The following is a 26969-nucleotide window of genomic DNA, read 5'->3' as shown; positions in this document are numbered from 1 at the left end:
GACCTACTGCATCAATTATATTTTCTACTCACACAAACACACACACGTGTGATAACAAACACACACTTGTGTGATATGAACTCTTTCATTTTGGAACACGTCTGTTCCGTGCTGGCGTCGCCTACCAATACTGTGGTGTAACCTCCTTTTATAAATGTACATGTCTCATTTGTACATATATTTCCATTGGCAATGTGAATATAAATCATTTCTCATACAAAATCTCATTTAAATGACCAGTGAGTGCCCTTTCCTCCAATGATGCAACACTGTCTTTGACAAACAATACTAGGCAATCAGTGCTCATTTAACGACAATACAAACCCAACCCACTCTCCAATCAAGCAGCTATCAAATCAAATTGTATTTGTCACATGCGCTGAATACAACAGGGGTAGGTAGACCTTACAGTGAAATGCTGACGTACAAGCTCATAACCAACAATGCCGTTTTCAGAAAAATAAGTGTTAAGTAAAATATAAAAATAACAAATAGTTAAAGAACAGCAGTAAAGTAACAGTAGCGAGGCTACATACAGGGGGGTACCGGTACAGAGTCAATGTGCGGAGGCATAGGTTAGTCGAGGTAATTGAGGTAATATGTACTTGTAGGTAGAGTTAAAGTGACTATGCATAGATAATAACCAGAGAGTAGCAGCGGAGTAAAAGAGGAGAATGGAACATGGGCCCTGTGCTGTGTGAGGACAGTTGTGTGTGAGGTTAAGCTCATGGGGCGCACAGTGAGTCTGCTGCATAGGTCTGATAAACCGTGCGTTTGAGTCTCCAGCTGCGTTACATAGTGAAAACACCTGTAGCCTGTCGCTCCAGCACAGCTTAAATACACCCATTAGCTAGAACGATGCTCCAAACACTGTTAACATTACACAGCCAGGAGACAGCTAATGTATAGAGAGGGGTTTAAAACATTATTTTCAATCTCTACCTTTTGATTTTGATTCAACTGGTTGAAGTGTAAATCACAGCCTTGAAGTGCTATTCTGTTGAAGAGCTGTTTGAGAACGTAAGATAGCATCGATCTATGCTAGTTCTCCTTTTGTCCGGTGCCAAGGATAGATCTATGTTTTATTTGGTCACTCACTGCCAAAAAGATGAGTTAGTGTCAGTGAGATGTAAACCTGCAAGAGGCCTATTCTAGGGCCCTACTCTGGGCTGAGACTCTGCTTCTATAAGAAGAGAATGTGAGAAGGACATGACTGGCAAAGTGGGCGAGGAAAATAGTTCACCCTTAAGTCCTGGCTTGCTGCTCATTACCTCATGTTCAAAGCTATAAACAGTATGGTTGGCCTGCTCGCTAAATTGTGTGAGTACATTGCATTACTTCGGTTAATCCCATTTGTTTTTATACCTAATAAGAGACAATTATGCCCATTCCCAAGAATGAATGGGGGTGGGCTTACTGGGCTAAACTAAATCGCAGATGTGTCTGGTGTGTTTTAGTGTTTAGAGATTCACAGTGGTCTCACAGCAAGTTGGGGAATAAAAGGTATATGCTTGGTTTTACTTACTTAATCCTCCGTACTGGCCTTTGATTATCACGGCAATTCTGATCCAACCATTCATTTATACATTGTGCCCCTGGCCTGAGAGGATGGCAGTTCAATATGTAGCTAGATGTAGAAGGCTAATGTTAACTAGCTAACTTTGCCCATGAAAGCAAGCATTTTAGCCAGGTAGCCTAGGACAACAAAACTAGAAGCGTGTACAGTATGACAGAGTGATATACCATTTCGTCAACATGAAGGAGAGGAGGATGTCATCGGTGTTTCACTACAAGTAGGGTGGGTCAACATGTTTTTTCTTCTGCCACTGTGTGTTTCCTATTGTCTCGGCCTTTCGGCCTATATATCACGGACGCAAGGCATATGAACTATCGTGTTATAGACGCAATCTCAACAGATTCTTTTTTCTAGCTTCCCCAGTGATTCTACCCACACACTGCTACACGTGTGTGTGTGTGTTTCAGTCTGAGTGAGTCAGAACTAGTTGAGACTGTTGAAGCAGCTTTCACAGTCTAGTCTGAAATGTGACACAGGCCTTGTGGGGAGGGCAGGGCTCTATCCCCGGCTCATCTAGCTCCGCATTAGTAACGACCCACAGGAGGCACGCCTGTTTACAGGAGCCCGGCAAGCAGAACCACTGCCCTTAAATTACCTTTAACACCCACACATTGATTGCGTAGCCCAAAGCCGAGTGTTTGTTTTACTATGTCCTGGACACAGGCCCACAGTCAATGGTACCGCAGCCCCCCCCCCCCCCCCCCCCCCCCTACACACAAAAACAGGAAGGAGGTCGAGCCAGGTGAGCCCAGCCAGCAGCCCCAATGTTCCACCAACAATGGAAAGGCTTTGTTATACACTTAACAAAAATATAAATGCAACATGCAACAATTTCAAAGATTTTACTGAGTAAGAGCTCATATAAGGAAATCAGTCAATTGAAATAAATTCATTACCCCCTAATCTATGGATTTCACATGACTGGGAACACAGATATGCATCTGTTGGTCACAGATACCTCAGTCAGTATCTGGTGTGACCATCATTTGCCTCATGCAGCATGACACATCTCCTTCGCGAAGAGTTGATCAGGCTGTTGATTGTGCATTATCATGCTGAAACATGAGGCGATGGTGGCAGAGGAATGGCACAAAAATTGGCCTCAGGATCTCGTCACGGTATGTCTGTGCATTCAAATTGTCATCAATTAAAACGCAATTGTGTTGTTGTCTGTAGCTTATTCCTACCCATACCATAACCCCACTGCCACCATGGTGCACTCTGTTCACAACGTTAACATCCCACAGGTGAAGAAGCTGGATGTAGAGGTCCTGGGCTGTGGTTGTGAGGCCGGTTGGACTTACCGCCAAATTCTCTAAAACAACATTGGAGATGGCTTATGGTAGAGAAATGAACATTACATTCTCTGGCAACAGCTCTGGTGGACATTCCTGCAGTCAGCATGCCAACTGCACAATTGCAAACTTGAGACATCTATGGCATTGATTTGTGTGACAAAACTGCACATTTTATAGTGGCCTTTTATTGTCCCCAGCACAAGGTGCACCTGTGTAATGATCATGCTGTTTAATCAGCTTCTTGATATGCCACACCTGTTAGGTGGATTGATTACCTTGGCAAAGGTGAAATGCTCACTAACAGGGATGTAAACAAATTTGGGCACAACATTTGAGAGAAATCAACTTTTTGTACATATGGAGAATTTCTGGAATCTTTAATTTCAGCTCATGAAACATGGGACCAACACTTTACATGTTCAGTTACATGTCAGTCACATGTTCATGTATGGTAGTTTGAAAGTTGAATCCAAGCATGTAATGGTTTTCCGTTACTCAGTGAAGTTTATTTTGTGAATAAACTGAGTGTTGTCATTTCCACTAGCTGTAGCTACGGCCCTCAGTGTGTCTCGACCTCACCCAGACGTTCAGATTGTTTACCATGGTATTACCATGGTAAAGATGAGTGCCATGGCAACATCCTGAGATGAATCTCGTGCTTCCACCTTTAGACTGGCAAGTCAACTTCTCAGAAAGTTCATGTCACCAGTACAACTAAATACAAAGTCCTATGTGTCTTCTTGCATTTACACAACTTTGAGTTTGATGATTCATAAAGTGAAGGAAGGACAATATTCACGTGAAAGATGAGTAATGTGCAATAGTCTCACTGCTGCTAAAAGGAGGAAGTAAGACTTTCTGGCCAAGTGCAGTACAGACATCAAATAACGCCTTTAGAGAACGCACAACCTGCCATAGATGCCACGGTTCAGTGTGCTTATTACTCCCAAGTGCAGAAATGTGTCCCACACACACAGTGCTGAGTATAAATGCCCTTTCCATCCCATGTATGTTAACCATGAAGAAGAAAATGGATGATAGGGAAAGGGGATACATAGTCAGTTGCGCAACTGAATGCATTCAACTGAAATGTGTCTTCCACGTTTAACACAACCCCTCTGAATCAGAGAGGTGCGGGGGGGCTGCCTTAATCAATGTCCACGTCATCGGCGCCCGGGGAGCAGTTGTTGTTGGGGGTTAACTGCCTTGCTACTGAGGAGACAATTCGGTAAGTGTTCCGTGCACTGGTCATGGTGTCTGTCTTTGGGGCAGTGATGAGAATGGCAGATGGGTCACACTTTGAATGTGTATTAGCTGTGGTTTTGTATTTTTATTTAACCAAGGTCTCTTTCTCAGATGAGCCCTGTATACCCACCAAACACGTCAATATACACTATATACATTAATATTCACACCAATACACTAAAAGCAAAACACAATCATCAAAAACAAACACAATCTTCAGTTAAAAGGTCCTCAATCGGCCTTTTGAATTACCATAGAGGCACCAATTCATCCAAGTTTAGAGAGCCTTGGAGATCATTCCAAAACGCAGGTGCCAAAAAACGAAAAGCAGATTTACCTAACTCAGTGGAGATAGAAGGGATCTCCAGAGATAGCCATTTCTGAGACCAGATCTGGTATACTGTACGTCTAGTACAGTACTCGCAGCAAAGACTGAGGAAAACCCCTGTATGATTTAAGATACTCTAGTATTTGAAGAGAGGAAAATAAAAATATTTTTACCATTCAACCTCACACAATGTTGACGTTTTCTTATTTTAAAAAATTCATAGTGAGTGAAAATGGAAGCATTGTCAACCAGAAACGGGTGTGTATCAGTTTTTGGATGATGGCCATGGATGTGAATGGCGAGCCACCATGTGTTCCCTTCCTCTGGATGTTCACATTGATATTCAGTGTGTCACATCCTGTTTGTTAGAGTGCTCATTGCTTACGCTGCAGGTTTAACACACAAAACCTGTGTGTCACCGTGGGCACAATGACCTGAGGAACCACAATGATCTCATAGTTGCACTACTAATGAGAAGTTAACATAGAACACTGATAAACTTGGCAGGGTTAAAGGGTTATCAGGCTGTGCCAGAACTGTGGTGGAGTCTATTGACTGACTGTCTTCCCGGTGCACATATGTACACTATATATACAAAAGTATGTGACATGTAAAATTGAGCACACAGCTATGCAATCTCCATAGACAAACATTGGCAGTAGAATAGCCTTACTGAAGAGCTCGGTGACTTTCGATGTGGCACTGTCCATAGGATGCTACCTTTCCAAGCAGTCAGTTCGTCAAATTTCTGCCCTGCTAGAGCTGCCCCGGGTCAACTGTAAGTGTTGTTATTGTGACATGGAAAGGTCTAGGAGCAACAACGGCTCAGCTGCAAAGTGGTATCCGAATCCACTAATTTGAAGGGGTGTCCACATACTTTTGTACATATAGTGTATGTCACGGTTTCCCAAACATCACAAACTGACAGTTAAACTGATAATCACATATCACACACACATCCTGGTTAGTGCTCTCAACTGCTTGGCAGTGTTTCTCTCAGTGTCGAAGTTTGACTGGGATCCAAGTGTCTAGAGAAGAAAATAAGGCCATGGCTTTTGTGTTGCCTTTAATTTAGGGCTAAGATGCTTATGATATGTTTGTAAACCTAACTCTGACATAAAACTCACTTAGACACAGCAGCATTCTGGAAAGTTACACGCCTTTGGTTGCTGAGCTTTGTGAAAATTAAATATAGACTTGAAGAAATGCTGCTCAGCCAGAAATACCTAAGTCAGTTCTAGCTACATATGTATTTAGGTTAAATCTACCCTCAAATTCCATGGAGAAAATACTGAAAATTTCCGTCCCATACAGATTAACTGCCCCAGTAGAGTTACTGAATCATGAAGGGGACAGACAGTTCATTATATCTGAAGGTCCACTTTCCCGTCGTCTTCTTGCCGACGAACCCAAAACACTTCTCACGACTATAAAACCAAAAGAATGATGAAAAACGTCTGAAGGCAGTCAAATGAATTATCCGGGGCCTCCCGGTCGTGGCCGCCTGCGACAGAGCCTGGACTCGAACCCAGAATCTCTGGTGGCACATGCAGTGCCTTAGACCACTGTGCCACCTGGGAGGCCCTGGATAATTCGTTTCTGCTTATCTTCATTAGGGCAGCGGTTTACCTCACTATTTTCTTTCACACACACATACACACACACAGCTGTGAAGGTGCTGTCATGAGTGTCCTTTGAATGAACTCAGACATAATTCTCCATGTAGGTGCTGCTTCTGTCAGCGTAATTGGATTGAGATGAGTAGGAGGAAGTTGAATGTTGAACTTCAACAAGACATAGTTCCATAATGATAAACTTAGTGCTTGAACGCTCAATTAAATGCTATTACTCACGCATCTATCTACAGTACTTGGACTCAGTCAGGGAAGACTGTTAGGCCCCAGAACCACTCAGTTTGTATGTTAGATCCGGAATCTGACAACAGCCAGCACCATCCAAAGTCATTATTGGAGAATTAACAGTGAGCCAAGGACAGGTGTGGGACTGGCCCGGCTTCAGAGCTTTGTCTTTCAGGCTGCAGTAAAACATGATACAGATGGAGGTTACTCATTAAATGAGAATTTGACTGCCTCTGGCAAACCTGTAACCAGATAACAGACCGCCACCGCACTGGCCTCATGCTGGCCAGTCACCACAGACACAGACAGGAGTGCTAATGCGGTTTTTAATGAGGAGCATGGAGCTCCAATGCCCAACACCTGTTGCAGGCACACATTTAGATGTGCTGAACTAGCTGACTGCCTGGGGCTGAGGCTGGCTGACCACGGCCAGAGAAAACCCTCTTGGATATCTAGGGCATTGGGCAGAGCTGGGCCTGCAGCCAGGCCAACTGCCCATAGGCCCAGTGGTCCAGTCCCTCCAAGCAAAAGGATATGGCACAGCATGAGTGAGTAAGGGAGAGGAAGTTGAGCTTCCTCACCTCACTGAGTTATTTTATGAAGAGATTAATTAGAGATTGAAAATGGATCTTAAGCACTTACAAATTCGTAACATATTGTACGAATTGGAATTCGTAACATATCATGTCAAAAGTTTGGACACACCTACTCATTCAAGGGTTTTTCTTTATTTAGACTATTTTCTACATTGTAGAATAAATGTGAAGACATCACAATTATGAAATAACACATGGAATCATGTAGTAACCCAAAAGTGTTAAACAAATAAAATAATATTTTAGATTTTAGATTCTTCAAAGTAACCACCCTTTGGCTTGATGACAGCTTTGCACACTCTTTCCATTCTCTCAACCAGCGTCATGATGTAGTCACCTGGAATGCATTTCAATTAACAGGTGTGCTTTGTTAAAAGTAACTTTGTGGAATTTCTTTCCTTAAAGAGTTTGAACCAATCAGTTGACAAGGTAGGGGTGGTATACAGAAGATAGCCCTATTTGGTAAAAGACCAAGTCCATATTATGGCAAGAACAGCTCAAATAAGCAATGAGAAACAACAGTCCACCATTACTTTAAGACATGAAGGTCAGTCAATCTGGAAAATTTCAAGAACTTTGAAAGTTTCTTCAAGTGCAGTTGCAAAAACCATCAAGCGCTATGAGGACATGAAAGGAAGACCCAGAGTTACCTCTGCTGCAGAGGATAAATTCATTAGAGTTAACTGCACCCCAGAAATTGCAGGCCAAATAAATGCTTCACAGAGTTCAAATAACAGACACATCTCAACATCAACTGTTCAGAGAAGACTGCGTGATTCAGGCCTTCATGGTCAAATTGCTGCAAAAAAACCACTACATAAGGACACCAATAAGAAGAAGAGACTTTCTTGTGCCAAGAAACACGAGCAATGAACATTAGAACGGCGGAAATCTGTCCTTTGGTCTGATGGTTCCAACCGCCATATCTTTGCGAGATGCAGAGTAGGTGAACGGATGATCTCTGCATTTGTGGGTCCCACCGTAAAGCATGGAGGAGGAGGTTTGGGGGTGTTTTGCTGGTGACACTGTCTGTGATTTATTTAGAATCCAAGGCACACTTAACCGGCATGGTTACCACAGCATTCTGCCGCGATACACCATCCCATCTGGTTTGGGCTTAGTGGGACTATCATTTGTTTTTCAACAGGACAATGACCCAACACACCTCCAGGCTGTGTAAGGGCTGTTTGACCAAGAAGGAGAGTGATGGAGTGCTGCATCAGATGACCTGGCCTCCACAATCACCTAACCTCAACCCAATTCAGATGGTTTGGGATGAGTTGGACCGCAGAGTGAAGGAAAGGCAGCCAACAAGTGCTCAGCATATGTGGGAACTCCTTCAAGACTGTTGGAAAATAATTCCAGGTGAAGCTGGTTGAGAGTGCCATGAGTGTGCAAGGCTGTCATCAAGGCAAAGGGTGCCTACTTTCTATAGGCAAAAAGTCTAAAATATATTTAGATTTGTTTAACACTTTTTTGGTTACTACATGATTATTTCATAGTTGTGATGTCTTCACTATTATTATACTATTCTCATGGCATATAATTATTTTTTCAGAGCGTAACATATCATGCGAAATGGACGACTGTACACAGACTACTGGCTGAAATGATACAACACCTTTTATAATACATCTTTAAGCAAGATGATATTACAGCTGGTTAATGTATCTGCTTGGCAGGCAGGCATCTCTTTTTTAGCTTCTATTTAGGATATAGCTCATAAAAACCTGATTTGATTCATTGAAACTGTTTTAATTAAGTTGCGATTTTGTGATATGAGAGACATTTGTGACACTGCCGGTCTACATAGTTATAAATATTGGACATTGTGTTACAGCTTGCTGCTGAGTCTGAGCCATATGACAGCTGTTTCTTATCTCTGGCACTAATAATAACAGTAACTGCTATATTGCCGAGGGGCCCTAGACCCATGGATAGATGACGCATTTGAAGGGTCTTCTCACTGTAACTCAGCCCACTCTGGTTTCCAATGACATGTAAGTGAGTGATGCACTTATGGGGTTTTAAGGTCTCGCCATGATCTTCCACTCCTCATCTAATCTTCATGGGAATGAATGATGAGCATTTCATCAGCTCTAAATGCAATTCAATGTTAAGCTATTTTTGAGCTGTCAAGCCAAGTATTACGAGGTCTGTTGCAATGGAAAGGATTTGTCTCTCTCTCTGAAAATGTAAATCGCAAAAATCTATATATTTCTTTTGAAATGAATTCCTTGACTTACGTTGGGTTTCAAAGGTGAAAGCTCCGAGGTTAAGGGCACTAGATTGGATAATATGTAGTGTAGGTGCTCCTATGTTTGTGTGGTGTTGTATGTCTGTTCCAAACGGTATGGGTCATACCAATAGTATTAATTGTGTTCTGTCCAGTCATGCTTATTCTGCATTCATGGTTTTGAACCTGATTGAGGATAGTCTGTAAGTCAACACTGTAGGGAAGTGTAGTTCTTCTGAATTTCAAAATAATTGCACTTCAAACTATATCATCGCTTCTTGCAACTGTAACTAGGCCATATGGCCTTAGCAAACTCCCGAAGCAGAAATGACAGCCAAGTGGGAGCTACAAGCTAAAACTCTCACCATTCAACGTGTTAGATTATTCCTCTCTGTAAGCATTCCTCACACACTTGCCCTGACAAGTCTTGTGCTTTTTACTTTCCATTCCTCCAGTAACTGGATTACAAAATTACCCTGATCTCCCTGCTTGTTAGGGGAGGCAGGCAAGCATCAGATGATGATGATGATGAGAGGGCAGAGTACAGAGTCAGGGAGAGGGCTGTGAAGTGTTGAAGAGCAGGCTGCAGGCTGAGGTGAGAACTGGGCATATCAAAAGTCTTTCTGACTTTTACGACAGGGTCCACATTCTGTTCTTCACGCTGAATGCTACTTCTGTTATGGGCCGTTTTATGGGAAATTGCTTCCTCGTGCCGTCGTCTGACTGCGCCGCTTTGGTTCTGGATTTGAATTGAGGTGGTGGTGCAATATCCTCCCCACACATGTTCTCAGAGCCTCCGCTGCCTTTACTGGTCAAAGAGAGAAAGAGGGAGTGAAGGGTAAGAGTGTAGTCTGTTCAGGTTGCTTGGCTAGCGCCGTTATCTTCTCGGGCCACATGGCACACGCCTTTGCTCTCTGTGTCTGTCGGGTGGAGAAGTCTCCCACCAATAGGTGGAGAGTGGTGTTCATTTTTATCCTTTAGAACAGGGTGATAGATGGGTTATTAGGTATGCAGAAATAGTAATAACCCCCTTGAGCACAGCATGGCCATTCAGACCTCCAAAGGGCAGACCTGGCTGTTTGTCACAAGATACTGCATTCATACCAATGGAAATATTCATAGTGTTTGAAAGGGGCACGTATTAGATGCTTATTTTCTATTTTAAGGGCAACACTTCTATCACAGAGCTGTTTCCTCCCCTGGCACCCAAGAGCATTTCGTATTATTCTGTACATAAATCCGAGACACTCCGTTTAGTATGATATGTTACGTTTCGTATGGTATGTATTAATTTGTGGATCTCCATCATCCGTTTCGTATGATATGTTACAAATTACAATTCACATGATATATTATGAATTACAATTCATACGATATGTTACGAATAGCAATTCGTACAATATGTTACGGATTTGCAAAACTGGTATGTTAGGAATTCCAATTTGTTGTTGCTAACGTTAGCTAGGTGGCTAACGTTAGCTAGCTCTAGTGTGAGGGTTAAAGTTAGGAGTTAGGTTAAGGGGTTAGGGAAAGGTTAGCTAAAAGGTTTAAGGTTTGGGGAAGTGTTAGCTGAAAGGGTTAGCTAACATGCTAAGTACTGTAGTTGCAAAGCAGCAAAAAAATTGTAAGTAGCTAAAGTTGTCCTTGATGAGATTCAAACACACAACCTTTAGGCTGGTAGATGTTTGCGTTCTACGCTCACTCATCCACCCCAACCAACTGCCCTACTTTCGTTTTTGTTTGAAGTAACCTGTCTTATGTAACCGTACCAAAAGTAACATATACTAATTTCAGTGTCTCGGATTTACATTTACTATGTCTAATCTATGAGACCAGTCTGCTGGCACAGAAGTAGAACAGTTTTACCCATCACGGAGGGAAGGGAAACCAAAGGGGAAGTGATTGTTTAGAGAATTGAAGAATGAGCATTGTTTCATAGAGCTGCAATGTGCATGGACAAATGGATAGAGATTGACTTGGCAGCATGCACTTCTTGCCATGCCAGCTAGTTTGTTAGGAGTTGACTCAGATTTGTTGAAAAATGTTCTCAGGTTTCAGTAGGTTATATGAGTGAATTGTCTCCATATTATCTCCATATCCAAGTTCCCCATTTCTTATTCACACACCACACATACTTAATGGCGCTTGCAAATCTTTCATTCCTGCGGCAAGGTGTCTTTCAGAGAGCGATTCTAGTTAACGAAGTTCCCCTCCGTTGCTCTGGCTTGTTTAGTTTTGTCTAGTTGTCTCTGTTTAGGCCCTACTATTGTCCTGCGGAGCACACATGAATGGCTTGTAATCCTTTTTAAATTGCTACCCTTAAGGGCATGATTCTTGACTTTCTCTCTCTCTCTCTCTGAAATGATAACAGTAATAAAATGATAACAGTAATAGCATGCAGAAACGGGAAAGTTTGAGAGTGAAGTAAATTAACTCTTGTTTGTCGAAAGGAATTCCTCTGTTTGGAAACATGAAAATGAGCGAGAATGGAGGTCACAGTGGCCGCTAATTCTCCAGGAACAGACACTGACAGGAAGGCTGGTTGCTTTCAGATTCTCAGTTCTTCCTGCTTTTTATTTTTCAATTCCTCGCGGGCACACAAGCAGATTTTTGCGGGAAGCTCAGTATTTGAGCAAACAGTATGTGCAGTGTGTGTGTGGGAAAGACAGAGGAAGGGGGATTGTCTCTGGCTTTAGGCCTCATGCAGGGCCTGCCAGATCTATAGGCTTTAGCAGCTGGAAATGGGATTCATCATCCTGGAAGCCATTCACGGCCTGCGCTCCAGGGAGGGGTTGTCTTTCTCCACTCACCCCTATAACCCATCTCTGTGTCTGGCTGGGAGAGCTGCCCTGACTCTGGCTCCCCACCATCTCCTCTCTCCGTCAGAACAGAAGAGCTGGGATCAGGCTCCCTGGGCCGGCCTCAGTCCAGGAACAACCCATTCGCCCTAGTAGATATGAATGGATTAGAATGGTAGGCTATCCCGCAATATGGCAATCTAGAGCTGCTATCATATGGTTTTAAGCCGTGGATCCACAACTGTGGACGTGGCTTTTTCTCCACTGTACCAGAGAGTTGCAGTAGAGCATGCATGTAAAACTGTCAGAGCCCTGTCACATCCAGACTGGCCATTTTATTTTAATTATCACATAAAGCCGTCCTCATTAGTTGATCGCTCCACTGTCCACATGGAGATTGGGTCATATTTAAACACGCAGTTGATTACTTAATGGCTTCCATGAGCCATTGTTTCTCTCCCTGAGCTCAGCTGACATCATGGAACACTGGGGGTGTCTATGGAAAACGGCTCCCTACATTTCCCCTTAAGCCCCTCTCTCTTCAGCTACGCAGGCTCCAGCAGAATAATAAGACCAGAGTGAGTGCCGAGGTGATAGACTGACTGATAGACTGTAGTGAGCCTAGTTAGGGTACTTTCCACTGGTGAGTTGAATAAGAGGGTTCTTTCAGCTGTATAGCAGTGAAAACACAAGACATGTTGAAGACGGCAGATCTGGGACCGTTGCAATGGAAGACCTCTGTGTGACTCATTCTAACCAGAGCCAAAGAGTCAGGAGGAATCACAGGGATCCATAGAGACCCATTGAACACACACCGCTGTATGAGAGAGACGTACATAATCCACTCAACTTCTGTGAGGGATCTACATGTCATTCAACTATCCATATTAAAGATCTGACCTTGTGTTATGTAGCAGAACATTTTAAGAATACAATTACGGCCAGTATTAACCAGGCCATCGTGATGAATTTGATTGCGCTCAGGATCATTGTGTGCCTTAACAAACTTTAACATGTAGACATTGATCTAGTGTTGTCTTCTTTGAGCGTCATAGTTAGTTCAGTTACAGCGCCAATTATAGTGCAGGATTACTCATAGCCACTGTTGACGAGGACGGTTACGCAGTTGCCAGTTTAGACTTTCCCAGATGTTTTGCTTGACATCAGCACCCTGCTGTTCATTCCGAAGATGTTTCCATGTTCCAGTATCTATCCCTCCTCTCACTACCCTTTACCCACTTGGCTCATCTAAGATGCTTACTCACCCACTCCTCTCCCATATCATCTCTCTCTCACTCCCCCACCTCTTCCTCTCTTTATATCCTCCTTTTCTTCTTGCTCTTCCTTTCCATCTGTCTCTTTTTTCCTCTCTCTCCTCCCCTCCCCCTCTGTCCCTCTCCAGCCGTCTCTCTTCCTGTCTCTGTGACCCGTGCCGGACTGAGCTGTGTTCACATACCTGTAGGCTGAGGTCACTGTGAGGGCCAGCTGTGGGCCCCTGGAGTCATGTAGCTGTTGGCTTCACTGGGCCTGGCAGGCAGACACACTTGCTCACAGACCCAAACGAGTGATCGCAGTTGGCCTTGCTTCTTATGTTTTCCCTCGCTCTCTCAACTTCCTCCCTCCGTTTTCTGCTGCTAAAGGTTATTTGTCATTTTCAATTGCCTTTGATGTGACTGCCATGAACCATCTGGGGTGTGTGTAGTGTTTCTGCGGTGGGGTAGCTCTATTCTGTATGCACATGTGAGCTGCAGTCACATGGCACTTTCTGTTGACAGTGTTTTGTGGTGCGCCTGCCCTTAGGTATTTGATTTTCTTTCTCTCACGTTACATGTGGTGACACGGTCATGTTGCCGTGCCTCCGCTATGATTCAGCTAGCTCCAGGGAGATGCTAAGATGTGATTGAGGAGCTGCTGTCAGGACCAAGGTGAGGTCCCTGAAAACTGGGCGTCTGCCCATCTGATAAACAGGCATTTGGCCGCGCTACCGGAGAAGGAAAGCTGCAGCGGACTGCAGAGATCATATTGGCGCCACTGCCTCTTAGTATTTGTCAAATCACTGCTTTGTCTGAGCGAGAGGAGCCTTTAACTGACTGGGTTGGTTTCACTGGGACACTGCTTGTCACAGTCACTGTCTTGCCACGTGTTCTCAGAAGCACCACGACACTGAAAACACTGTAAATACCTGGAGGGTGGAGAGTAATTGCGATCCATTAGCTCTGATATTAGACAGATCCACTGTGTGTGTTTCTCATGACCTGTGGCAATTACGCACATTGGAAATGTATTTTAATCAGATTTGGCTCTGGCAGTAAACACTGAAAACTGTGATCTGAGATGATTCACTGCTGATCTGTGTCACGTCTGCTCCCGCTCCCTGGCGCTCGAGTGTGCCAGGCTGCCCTGCATCACTCACTCCTATCATCTATTACGCACACCTGCCTTCCCTCGTCACGCGCATCAGCGATATTGGACTCACCTAGACTCACTCATCATCTGTTTATTTCCTCCCCTATATTTGTCAGTTCCCTTGTTCTGTTCCCCGCTGCTGCATGAATTGTTTTTTGTCTGTATTATTAGTTTGCTGACGCTGTTCCTGTCTCGTTCCATGTCCGTTCTTTATTAAATGTTTTACTCCCCGTACCTGCTTCGTCTCTCCAGTGTCATCCCACGTGACAATCTGCTTTACAGACAGGCCCATACAGTTCAAAAAATGCAATCACCACTATCTACTGAAGCCTATTTTAGAAACGATAAAAATTTGTTTTTTCTAAACATAATCTTAAAGTAGCAGAACGGCGATCAGATCAGCAGCTTGGACTCTCCCAATAGTCTTTGCCTCATGGAGATGGTGACATTTTGAGTGTCCACCAGAAAATGACAACCATTTTGAGTGTAAAAGGTCAGCTCCCTCTTCAGTGTTCTTCCATTGCAGGTTCATGTTCAGTTAGCTTAGCAGGATTACTCTGTGGAGACCTTTCTATTTGCCGTACAGTAAACAACCTCAAGTTTAGGAAAAACTGCCAAAGCCCTGGAAAGATTGGCAAGAACATTTCAATACAGGAGAGTCCCTGACTGTAAGTCAGTGGAGATAAGGAGTCACATCTCCTCCCTCAGTCAACACAGGAGCTATAAAACAATAACGTGCCAGATGGGAAACATAGAGCCTCTCTGGCCAGGAGTTGGACGAGGTGGAGTTGGACTGGGTGGAGTTGGACTGGGTGGAGTTGGACGAGGTGGAGTTGGACTGGGTGGAGTTGGACTAGGTGGAGTTGGAATGGGTGGAGTTGGACTGGGTGGAGTTGGACTGGGTGAAGTTGGACTGGGCGGAGTTGGACTAGGTGAAGTTGGACTGGGTGGAGTTGGACTAGGTGAAGTTGGACTGGGTGGAGTTGGACTAGGTGGAGTTGGACTGGGTGGAGTTGGACTAGGTGGAGTTGGACGAGGTGGAGTTGGACTGGGTGGAGTTGGACTAGGTGGAGTTGGACTGGGTGGAGTTGGACTTGGTGAAGTTGGACTGGGTGGAGTTGGACTAGAGGGAGTTGGAGTTGGACTGGGTGGAGTTGGACTAGGTGAAGTTGGACTGGGTGGAGTTGGACTAGGTGGAGTTGGACTGGGTGGAGTTGGACTAGGTGGAGTTGGACGAGGTGGAGTTGGACTAGGTGGAGTTGGACTGGGTGGAGTTGGACTTGGTGAAGTTGGACTGGGTGGAGTTGGACTAGAGGGAGTTGGAGTTGGACTGGGTGAAGTTGGACTAGGTGGAGTTGGACAAGGTGGAGTTGGACTGGGTGGAGTTGGAGTTGGACTGGGTGGAGTTGGACTGGGTGGAGTTGGACTGGGTGGAGTTGGGCTAGGTGGAGTTGGACTGGGTGGAGTTGGACTAGGTGGAGTTGGACTGGGTGGAGTTGGACTAGGTGGAGTTGGACTGGGTGGAGTTGGACTTGGTGAAGTTGGACTGGGTGGAGTTGGACTAGAGGGAGTTGGAGTTGGACTGGGTGAAGTTGGACTAGGTGGAGTTGGACTAGGTGGAGTTGGACTGGGTGGAGTTGGACTAGGTGAAGTTGGACTGGGTGGAGTTGGACTAGGTGGAGTTGGACTGGGTGGAGTTGGACTAGGTGGAGTTGGACGAGGTGGAGTTGGACTGGGTGGAGTTGGACTAGGTGGAGTTGGACTGGGTGGAGTTGGACTTGGTGAAGTTGGACTGGGTGGAGTTGGACTAGAGGGAGTTGGAGTTGGACTGGGTGAAGTTGGACTAGGTGGAGTTGGACAAGGTGGAGTTGGACTGGGTGGAGTTGGAGTTGGACTGGGTGGAGTTGGGCTAGGTGGAGTTGGACTGGGTGGAGTTGGACTAGGTGGAGTTGGACTGGGTGGAGTTGGACTAGGTGGAGTTGGACTAGGTGGAGTTGGACTGAGTGGAGTTGGACTAGGTGGAGTTGGACTGGGTGGAGTTGGACTGGGTGGACTTGGACTGGGTGGAGTTGGACTAGGTGAAGTTGGACTGGGTGGAGTTGGACTAGGTGAAGTTGGACTGGGTGGAGTTGGACTAGGTGAAGTTGGACTGGGTGGAGTTGGACTAGGTGGAGTTGGACGAGGTGGAGTTGGACTGGGTGGACTAGGTGGAGTTGGACTGGGTGGAGTTGGACTAGGTGAAGTTGGACTGGGTGGAGTTGGACTAGGTGGAGTTGGACTGGGTGGAGTTGGACTAGGTGAAGTTGGACTGGGTGGAGTTGGACTAGGTGGAGTTGGAGTTGGACTGGGTGAAGTTGGACTAGGTGGAGTTGGACTAGGTGGAGTTGGACTGGGTGGAGTTGGAGTTGGACTGGGTGGAGTTGGACTGGGTGGAGTTGGGCTAGGTGGAGTTGGACTGGGTGGAGTTGGAGTTGGACTGGGTGGAGTTGGGCTAGGTGGAGTTGGACTAGGTGGAGTTGGACTGGGTGGAGTTGGAGTTGGACTGGGTGGAGTTGGACTGGGTGGAGTTGGACTGGGTGAAGTTGGACTAGGTGAAGTTGGACTAGGTGGAGTTGGACTGGGTAGAGTTGGACTGGGTGGAGTTGGAGTTGGACTGGGTGAAGTTGGACTGGGTGGAGTTGGGCTAGGTGTTGTATATATGAAGTGTGACTGTCTATTGACATTAAGGATTAGACTACTGTTGAGTCAACAACTATGTAATGGTTAGATATTTGAGAGAGTAACATGTAAAAAGCTTGTTAGCCTTTGCAGTTTGCAATGCCTCATTTTGTCAGTAGTTTGGTCCATGGTTTGGTTTGGTAAAGGATTGACAGTGATCAAGACCCTCAAGAAACAACCATTCTTATTATTTTCTCTAATTAAGAGGAATCAAATTGAAATATATGTTGGTGGTGAGATGTGCTCCAGAGACACACAGGTATCCATTTGTAAACTATTCCCAGAAATAGCTAGGCAACTCTAAAGGACAAACATTGGCAGATTTATTATTGACAAATTAGAGCTTGAGACTTAATTCAGTGTGATGTCTGCGGAGTATAAATGGTACCTCTAAATGAGCCAGCTACAGTAAGTGTAATCCAAAGGTGTTTTACCATAGAGCATAAGAAGGCCCTGGTCATAAGAGAACAGCTTTTCACCGTGTTTGACTCTGCACAGGGCACAGACCAAGCTGGGACACACACACACTCACACACCCTGAGCGTGTTCCTCAGAGATGCGTCACGACCCCAGCTCTGCAGCATGCTGTTGATTTTTCCAATCTCGATTACCATAATTTCCTGAATCTATCCGATGCATAGTTTGAGAGTCTATGGGCTCTGCTATTTAAAGTCGTTGGTGGTGGGAGTCTAGGCTGGGATGTTAGGGCTTTGACCCTATAGGAACAACCGAGTGAGGTAGTGCTGTTTTTTGAGAGGAGGAACCCACTCCTCTCTCTGGATGGCTAATTGCCCCCTTGATCACATGGCCTTTGTCTCTTTTTCTGCACCACAGGATCTCTGATGTCAGTACTCTGTCTGTCCCACTCACGCCACACCTGATTGACAGATGTTTGGTATGTGTGAAAGCGTGTGTTTGTTTGAGAACATCTAATACTGCTACTCATCCGAGCCGCTCATCTCTCATTGATTGTTAATAAGGAGATTCTTCAGTAATTGAACAGTGGACATTGTTTATACAGTATTAAAGCCCCTGACTTACAGTAATCCTGATTTGCTGACCTCTACATTCCTAGCCGGGTGCAGTAGTAGTAGTGTAGTGTAGCTGCTCAAGCAGTCAGGCAGCCAGGCAGGCAGGGGAATGGAAACACCGGGGTTATGCTACAGAGGAGGTAAACAGACGGCCAGCCAGTCAGAGAGATGGATGAAGTGCGATGGAAAGGAAGAAGGAAACACAGGATGAACTCCTCACACTGTTGAACTTTTCCTTGCTTCAGTTGAGTTGCGGCCCATTTTTCGGCACTGTGTCACAGACTGGTTTAGTGCGTGGGTATGAGTGCGTGTGTGGGTATGAATGCATGTGTGCACATGCGAGCTGAGGGTGCTCGGGATTCAATGCCAGGGAGAGAGATTGATAGAAAGGAAAAACTGCCTATTAGCAGCACATATTTACAGTATAATAAGAGCAGACTAGGGGCATTCCCCCCCTCTCTGCCGAAGCCTGTTGATTGTGGGATGAGAAGCTGATGACCTCACTCTCTGATCCAGAACCAGCTGATTAGAGACAGACACAAGGCTGCTGGTCTTTGACCATAGAACCTCCCTGCAGCAGTCTGTGGTCAGTGTTGAAAAGATTAACTCGAATCACACACATTCTGAGGTACACCTCACCCTTGGCTGGGCGGGGACTAGAGACCCAATAAACTAGAGTCGACATTGTCACTTTTATCAGCCCATCTAATGCTGCCCCCCCCCCCCCCCCCCTCCCAGGTGCATGTTTTGTTTATTGCCCTAGCTCTACACAGCTGATTCAAATAGCCAATTAATCATCAAGCTTTGATTCAGTTGTGTAGTGCTATGGCAGGAAATGAAACGTGCACGCGGGTGGGGGGGGGGGGGGGGCAGGACCGAGTTAGCTCATGTCACATTACATCATGCGTGGGTGAGGTAACCATGGGAATATGTACATTAAGTCAAAACAGTAAGTCGCAGTGACTCGCCCCTCAGCCAATGTTGTCAGCCAGCTGGTCCATCCTCAAGATCATTGGCAGGTTCTGCCACTGTGAGTTTGCTAAAGACATTACACTGCACATGACACTTGACATTTTGCACACGTGTTATATAAAAAAAATATATATATATTGTCCCTATATGATCCACATGAAAGAAGGAGAGAGTGAGAGCTGTTGAAGTTTTGCTAACAATTAAGCCAGAATTAGTAGAAAGGCTCCCTGGAGTGGGCCAGTGAAATCCTTAGAACAAACAGCGCTGTGGGCCACACGCTAGCTAGCTCATTGACTCTCACTTATAGGACAAAGCCTGTCTTTGTTCTCCCATTCTGGTTGTGTTAATTATAGATCTGTAGCAGACTGTAGGCCGGGGCAGAGCGCCTGCGGGGCTGGGACACAGTACTGTACTGGGTGACTGACTGCCGGGCATTATTATGGTGGATATGTTGTGATGTGTAGGGTGGGCTCTCTGCCGTCAGCTGTGGACACTGTGCGGTGCATTGCTGCGTTTCCCTGCTGGGTCTCTGAGGGGCCACCCTCAGTGGGGTCGGTGGAAAACCGGAAGCATCCGGTTTTCAGAGGTAAAGCAGAGAAGAGGTGAAGCCTGAACCGGATGCTTATGGGTTCTTCCGACCCTGCTCAGCCGTTTCTGTTACGCCTGATACTTTAGGTTACTGAGGGTCAAACCCAGAGGGCCAGAGGAGAGTTGGTTGTGTGAGGATGAAACGCTGTGAGACGGATGGTTGTGGCAGGACTCTTAACAGGCCTGGATCCAGAGCCCAAGGAGCAGAACACAGCATAGGGGAATCAGAGCGCTGGGCTCCCAGCTCCCCCTTCCAGTCTTAGAGCTCAGCCAGGGAGCGGAGAGAGAAGAGGAGCGGGGGTGTGAAGGCAGCCCTCCCAGGGCCCCAGCAGGCGGACTGGAAAGCTCTTGTGTCCCCTGGCAGACTCTCAAATGACCAGCAGCTAGCTAGTTCACTGAACACAGGCTGAGTAACCAGCTTTATGCCTGGACAATCACAGGGTCGGCTATATTATCAGCATAATAATCATCATCATCATTATTAAAGGAATGTTTAGTGCAGAGCAGGCCACTGTTGGCTTGCCATCAAGCTCTGTGTTACTGTTAACACAGTCCAGCGCTGCTGCTTTCACAGGGACCTGAGAGAGCCCTGCTTGTATGTAGACTCATTAGATGTTCCACTGTTTTCCAGTAGGGGAGGTGTGTGTGGATGTGTGAGGCATGCGGTTACAAACCAAGAGGGTGTCAGGGAGGCCTGGTGATGAAAGGCAGAGGCGTTCATTCTCAAGCAATTCAACCCCAGTCTCAGCCCTCACCCTTTCTCCTCTCTCTGGTTAATTGAAAAGTCCACACATCATTGTGACCTCAATTCACAGATTTGTACCCAGATCATTCAACCACTCAGAAAAATTGCTGTGTATTAGTCATTGACTAATGTTTGTCTGTGTCGTGCCTCTCCTCTGACCTCTGTGTGTCCCCAGCCTGCCTGTTTCGCTACAATGCCCTGTCTCTGGTCTACCTGCTCTACCTGCTGCTACTGCCATGGTTCCTGTGGCCCAACAAACACACACTACGAGGTAAGAAAACACACCAGTCCTTCCCTTCATTTGGCAACTCCTGCTTGTTTTAATAGTTTCAGGCGTGGGTGGGTAGGTGTGGTTGTAAGTGGGAACTCCGAGGTCTCTCACCGCAGCATTGAGATTGACGTTGATCAGATGGTGCGGTGTTTGGAAGTTGTGCAATATAACAGAAAAGCCTGACAAAACATTTGTAATACGATCCAAAATGAATTGTGGTTTAAAAAAAAGAAAAAAGGATGAAACAATGAAACAGGTTCTCAGAGCATGGTTCACATCCTCATACATACCACAGCGTCTGTGTTGTAGTTGCTTTCAGACAGACCGCTTCTGAAGATTACATGGCAAAATCTTAACCACTAACTTCTATCTATATTTTACCTCCAAACCTATGAGGACTGGGCTGCAACTCTGATACACTTCAGTAAATACAGGATCTTTGGGGGTTTATAAGTGATTGTTTTTTTCCTCTCAGCTATTTAAGCAATAAGGCCCGGGGGGGTGTGGTATATGGCCAATATACCACGGCTAAGGATTGTGCTTATGCACGACGCAACGCAGAGTGCCTGGATACAGCCCTTAGCCGTGTTATATTGGCCATGTACCACTAATCCCCGAGGTGTCTTATTGCTTTTATAAAAAACAGTTGCCGTCAGAGTAAGGCAAGGAACTACACATCTAAATTGAAAATGTTGCTTTAATAAATTAATTCATAATAAAAAGATTCCGCCAGAAAAAGTAGTCCTAATGTCACGTATACTCCCTCTCCGGCCTCTAGGTCATTAGGCTGCTGATTATCCCACACACCTGTCACCATCGTCTCGCGCACCTGCCCCTCATGACACTCACCTGGACTCCGTCACCTTCTTGATTATCTTCCCTATATCTGTCACTCCCCTTGGTTCTTTCCTCTGGTGTTATTGACTCTGTTTCATGTCAGTGCGTTGTTTGTGTTTCGTGTTTATTTATTAAACAGTCACTCCCTGAACTTGCTTCCCGACTCTCAGCGCACTCGTTACATCGGACAAAAGTCTCGTTCAAAATCAAATCAAATCAAATGTATTTATATAGCACTTCGTACATCAGCTGATATCTCAAAGTGCTGTACAGAAACCCAGCCTAAAACCCCAAACAGCAAGCTATGCAGGTGTAGAAGCACGGTGGCTAGGAAAAACTTCCTAGAAAGGCCAAAACATTGAAAGAAACCTAGAGAGGAACCAGGCTATGTGGGGTGGCCAGTCCTCTTCTGGCTGTGCCGGGTGGAGATTATAACAGAACATGGCCAAGATGTTCAAATGTTCATAAATGACCAGCATGGTCAAATAATAATAATCACAGGCAGAACAGTTGAAACTGGAGTAGCAGCACTGCCAGGTGGACTGGGGACAGCAAGGAATCATCATGCCAGGTAGTCCTGGGGCATGGTCCTAGGGCTCAGGTCCTCCGAGAGAGAGAAAGAAAGAGAGAATTAGAGAGAGCATACTTAAATTCACACAGGACACCGGATAGGACAGGAGAAGTACTCCAGATATAACAAACTGACCCTAGCCCCCACATAAACTACTGCAGCATAAATACTGGAGGCTGAGACAGGAGGCGTCAGGAGACACTGTGGCCCCATCTGATGATACCCCCGGACAGGGCCAAACAGGAAGGATATAACCCCACCCACTTTGCCAAAGCACAGCCCCCACACCACTAGAGGGATATCTTCAATCACCAACTTACCATCCTGAGACAAGGCCGAGTATAGCCCACAAAGATCTCCGCCACGGCACAACCCAAGGGGGGGCGCCAACCCAGACTGGAAGATCACATCAGTGACTCAACCCACTCAAGTGACACACCCCTCCTAGGGACGGCATGAAAGAGCACCAGTAACCCAGTGACTCAGCCCCTGTAATAGAGTTAGAGGCAGAGAATCCCAGTGGAAAGAGGGGAACCGGCCAGGTAGAGATAGCAAGGGCGGTTCGTTGCTCCAGAGCCTTTCCGTTCACCTTCACACTCCTGGGCCAGATTACACTCAATCATATGACCCACTGAAGAGATGAGTCTTCAGTAAAGACTTAAAGGCTGAGACCGAGTTTGCGTCTCTCACATGGGTAGGCAGACCATTCCATAAAAATGGAGCTCTATAGGAGAAAGCCCTGCCTCCAGCTGTTTGCTTAGAAATTCTAGGGACAATTAGGAGGCCTGCGTCTTGTGACCGTAGCGTACGTGTAGCTATGTACGGCAGGACCAAATCAGAGAGATAGGTAGGAGCAAGCCCATGTAATGCTTTGTAGGTTAGCAGTAAAACCTTGAAATCAGCCCTTGCCTTGACAGGAAGCCAGTGTAGGGAGGCTAGCACTGGAGTAATATGATCAAATTTTGGGGTTCTAGTCAGGATTCTAGCAGCCGTATTTAGCACTAACTGAAGTTTATTTAGTGCTTTATCCGGGTAGCTGGAAAGTAGAGCATTGCAGTAGTCTAACCTAGAAATAACAAAAGCATGGATGAATTTTTCTGCATCATTTTTGGACAGAAAATGTCTGATTTTTGCAATGTTACGTAGATGGAAAAAATCTGTCCTTGAAACAGTCTTGATATGTTCGTCAAAAGAGAGATCAGGGTCCAGAGTAACGCCGAGGTCCTTCACAGTTTTATTTGAGACGACTGTACAACCATTAAGATTAATTGTCAGATTCAACAGAAGATCTCTTTGTTTCTTGGGACCTAGAACAAGCATCTCTGTTTTGTCCGAGTTTAAAAGTAGAACGTTTGCAGCCATCCACTTCCTTATGTCTGAAACACAGGCTTCCAGCGAGGGCAATTTTGGGGCCTCACCATGTTTCATTGAAATGTACAGCTGTGTGTCATCCGCATAGCAGTGAAAGTTAACATTATGTTTTCGAATGACATCCCCAAGAGGTAAAATATATAGTGAAAACAATAGTGGTCCTGAAACGGAACCTTGAGGAACACCGAAATTTACAGTTGATTTGTCAGAGGACAAAATATTCACAGAGACAAACTGATATCTTTCCGACAAATAAGATCTAAACCAGGCCAGAACTTGTCCGTGTAGACCAATTTGGGTTTCCAATCTCTCCAAAAGAATGTGGTGATCGATGGTATCAAAAGCAGCACTAAGGTCGAGGAGCACAAGGACAGATGCAGAGCCTCGGTCTGATGCCATTAAAAGGTAATTTACCACCATCACAAGTGCAGTCTCAGTGCTATGATGGGGTCTAAAACCAGACTGAAGCATTTCGTATACATTGTTTGTCTTCAGGAAGGCAGTGAGTTGCCTTTTCCCCCAAAAAATTGAGGAATGGAAGATTTGATATAGGCCGATAGTCTTTTATATTTTCTGGGTCAAGGTTTGGCTTTTTCAAGAGAGGCTTTATTACTGCCACTTTTAGTGAGTTTGGTACACATCCGGTGGATAGAGAGCCGTTTATTATGTTCAACATAGGAGGGCCAAGCACAGGAAGCAGCTCTTTCAGTAGTTTAGTTGGAATAGGGTCCAGTATGCAGCTTGAAGGTTTAGAGGCCATGATTATTTTCATCATTGTGTCAAGAGATATAGTACTAAAACACTTAAGTGTATCTCTTGATCCTAGGTCCTGGCAGAGTTGTGCAGACTCAGGACAACTGAGCTTTGAAGGAATAGGCAGATTTAAAGAGGAGTCCGTAATTTGCTTTCTAATAATCATGATCTTTTCCTCAAAGAAGTTCATGAATTTATTACTGCTGAAGTGAAAATCATCCTCTCTTGGGGAATGCTGCTTTTTAGTTAGCTTTGCGACAGTATCAAAAAGCAATTTCGGATTGTTCTTATTTTCCTCAATTAAGTTGGAAAAATAGGATGATCGAGCAGCAGTAATGGCTCTTCGATACTGCACGGCACTGTCTTTCCAATCTAGTCGGAAGACTTCCAGTTTGGTGTGGCGCCATTTCCCTTCCAATTTTCTGGAAGCTTGCTTCAGAGCTCGGTTATTTTCTTTACCAGGGAGCTAGTTTCTTATGAGAAATGTTTTTAGTTTTTAGGGGTGCAACTGCATCTAGGGTAAGGTTAAATTGAGTTAGGTGGTTAACTGATTTTTGTCCTCTGACGTCCTTGGGTAGACAGAGGGAGTCTGGAAGGACATCAAGGAATCTTTGTGTTGTCTGTGAATTTATAGCACGACTTTTGATGTTCCTTGGTTGGGGTCTGAGCAGATTATTTGTTGCAATTGCAAACGTAATAAAATGGTGGTCCGACAGTCCAGGATTATGATGAAAAACATTAAGATCCACAACATTTATTCCATGGGACAAAACTAGGTCCAGAGTATGACTGTGACAGTGAGTAGGTCCAGAGACATGTTGGACAAAACCCACTGAGTCGATGATGGCTCCGAAAGCCTTTTGGAGTGGGTCTGTGGACTTTTCCATATGAACAAAGATTAGAATATTATCTGCTATGACTACAAGGTGCGATAGGAATTCAGGGAACTCAATGAGGAACGCTGTATATGGCCCAGGAGGCCTGTAAACAGTAGCTATAAAAAGTGATTGAGTAGGCTGCATAGATTTCATGACTAGAAGCTCAAAAGACGAAAACGTCATTTCTTTTTTGAAAAAATTGAAATTTGCTATCGTAAATGTTAGCAACACCTCCGCCTTTGCGGGATGCACGGGGGATATGGTCACTAGTGTAGCCAGGAGGTGAGTCCTCATTTAACACAGTAAATTCATCAGGCTTAATTAAGCCATGTTTCAGTCAGGCCAATCACATCAAGATTATGATCAGTGATTAGTTAATTGACTATAATTGCCTTTGAAGTAAGGGATCTAACATTAAGTAGCCCTATTTTGAGATGTGAGGTATCATGATCTCTTTCAATAATGACAGGAATGGAGGAGGTCTTTATCCTAGTGAGATTGCTAAGGCGAACACCGCCATGTTTAGTTTTGCCCAACCTAGGTCAAGGCACAGACATGGTCTCAATGGGGATAGCTGAGCTGACTACACTGACTGTGCTAGTGGCAGACTCCGACTATGCTGGCAGGCTGGCTAACAGCCTGCTGCCTGGCCTGCACCCTATTTCATTGTGGAGCTAGAGGAGTTAAAGCCCTGTCTATGTTGGTAGATAAGATGAGAGCACCCCTCCAGCTAGGATGGAGTCCGTCACTCCTCAGCAGGTCAGGCTTGGTCCTGTTTGTGGGTGAGTCCCAGAAAGAGGGCCAATTATCTACAAATTCTATCTTTTGGGAGGGGCAGAAAACAGTTTTCAACCAGCGATTGAGTTGTGAGACTTTGCTGTAGAGCTCATCACTCCCCCTAACTGGGAGGGGGCCAGAGACAATTACTCAATGCCGACACATCTTTCTAGCTCATTTACACGCTGAAGCTGTGCTAAGCTATGCGCTTGGTGATCTCTGACTGTTTCATCCTAACATCGTTGGTACCAACGTGGATAACAATATCTCTATACTCTCTACACTCACCAGTTTTAGCTTTAGCCAGCACCATCTTCAGATTAGCCTTAACGTCGGTAGCCCTGCCCCCTGGTAAACAGTGTATGATCGCTGGATGATTCGTTTTAAGTCTAATACTGCGGGTAATGGAGTCGCCAATGACTAGAGTTTTCAATTTGTCAGAGCTAATGGTGGGAAGCTTAGGCGTCTCAGACCCCGTAATGGGAGGAGTAGAGACAAGAGAAGGCTCGGCCTCTGACTCTGACTCGTTGCTTAATGGAGAAAACCAGTTGAAAGTTTCTGTCGGCTGAATGAGCGACACCGGTTGAGCATTCCTACAGCATTTCCCTCCAGAAACCGTGAGAAAGTTGTCCGGCTGCGGGGACCGTACGAGGGGATTTATACTAACGTTACTATCTGTACTTACTGGTGGCACAGACGCTGTTTCATCCTTTCCTACACTGAAATTACCCTTGCCTAACGATTGCGTCTGAAGCTGGGCTTGCAGCACAGCTATCCTCGCCGTAAAGCGATCGTTCTCCTGTATATTATGAGTACAGCGACTGCAATTAGAAGGCATCATGTTAATGTTACTACTTAGGTTCGGCTGTTGGAGGTCATGTAGAACCATGTCCAGATAAAGCGTCCGGAGTGAAAAAAAAGTTGAGGGAAAAACCAAAAATATAAACGGTAATTAAAAAGTAAAAACCGTAAAGTTGTCAGGTAGCAAAGTAAGGTTGGCAACAAAACGCACAGCAACACGTAAACAAGTCTGCTATCCTTGCTGCTATCCTCGATTGTTTCTAGACTGTTGCTATGCAACAACCACAGGCAACAACCACAGGCTAGCTAGCAAG

General features: G+C 45.2%; 1 protein-coding gene across 2 annotated transcripts in view; it reads left to right on the top strand.

Moving 5' to 3' along the window:
* The window catches only part of LOC109895281 (piezo-type mechanosensitive ion channel component 1-like), a 73606-nt gene that overhangs the window by 3106 nt on the left and 43531 nt on the right, over nucleotides 1-26969 (top strand). For both annotated transcript variants that reach the window (XM_031830775.1, XM_031830774.1), the window contains exon 2: nucleotides 20572-20667. In XM_031830775.1, coding sequence (XP_031686635.1) covers nucleotides 20572-20667 — 96 coding nt within the window. The remainder of the gene's footprint in view (nucleotides 1-20571; nucleotides 20668-26969) is intronic.

This window comes from Oncorhynchus kisutch, linkage group LG8 (assembly GCF_002021735.2).
Source record: "Oncorhynchus kisutch isolate 150728-3 linkage group LG8, Okis_V2, whole genome shotgun sequence".
NCBI classification, from domain to species: domain Eukaryota; kingdom Metazoa; phylum Chordata; class Actinopteri; order Salmoniformes; family Salmonidae; genus Oncorhynchus; species Oncorhynchus kisutch.
This window is presented reverse-complemented; position numbering and strand designations above follow the sequence as displayed.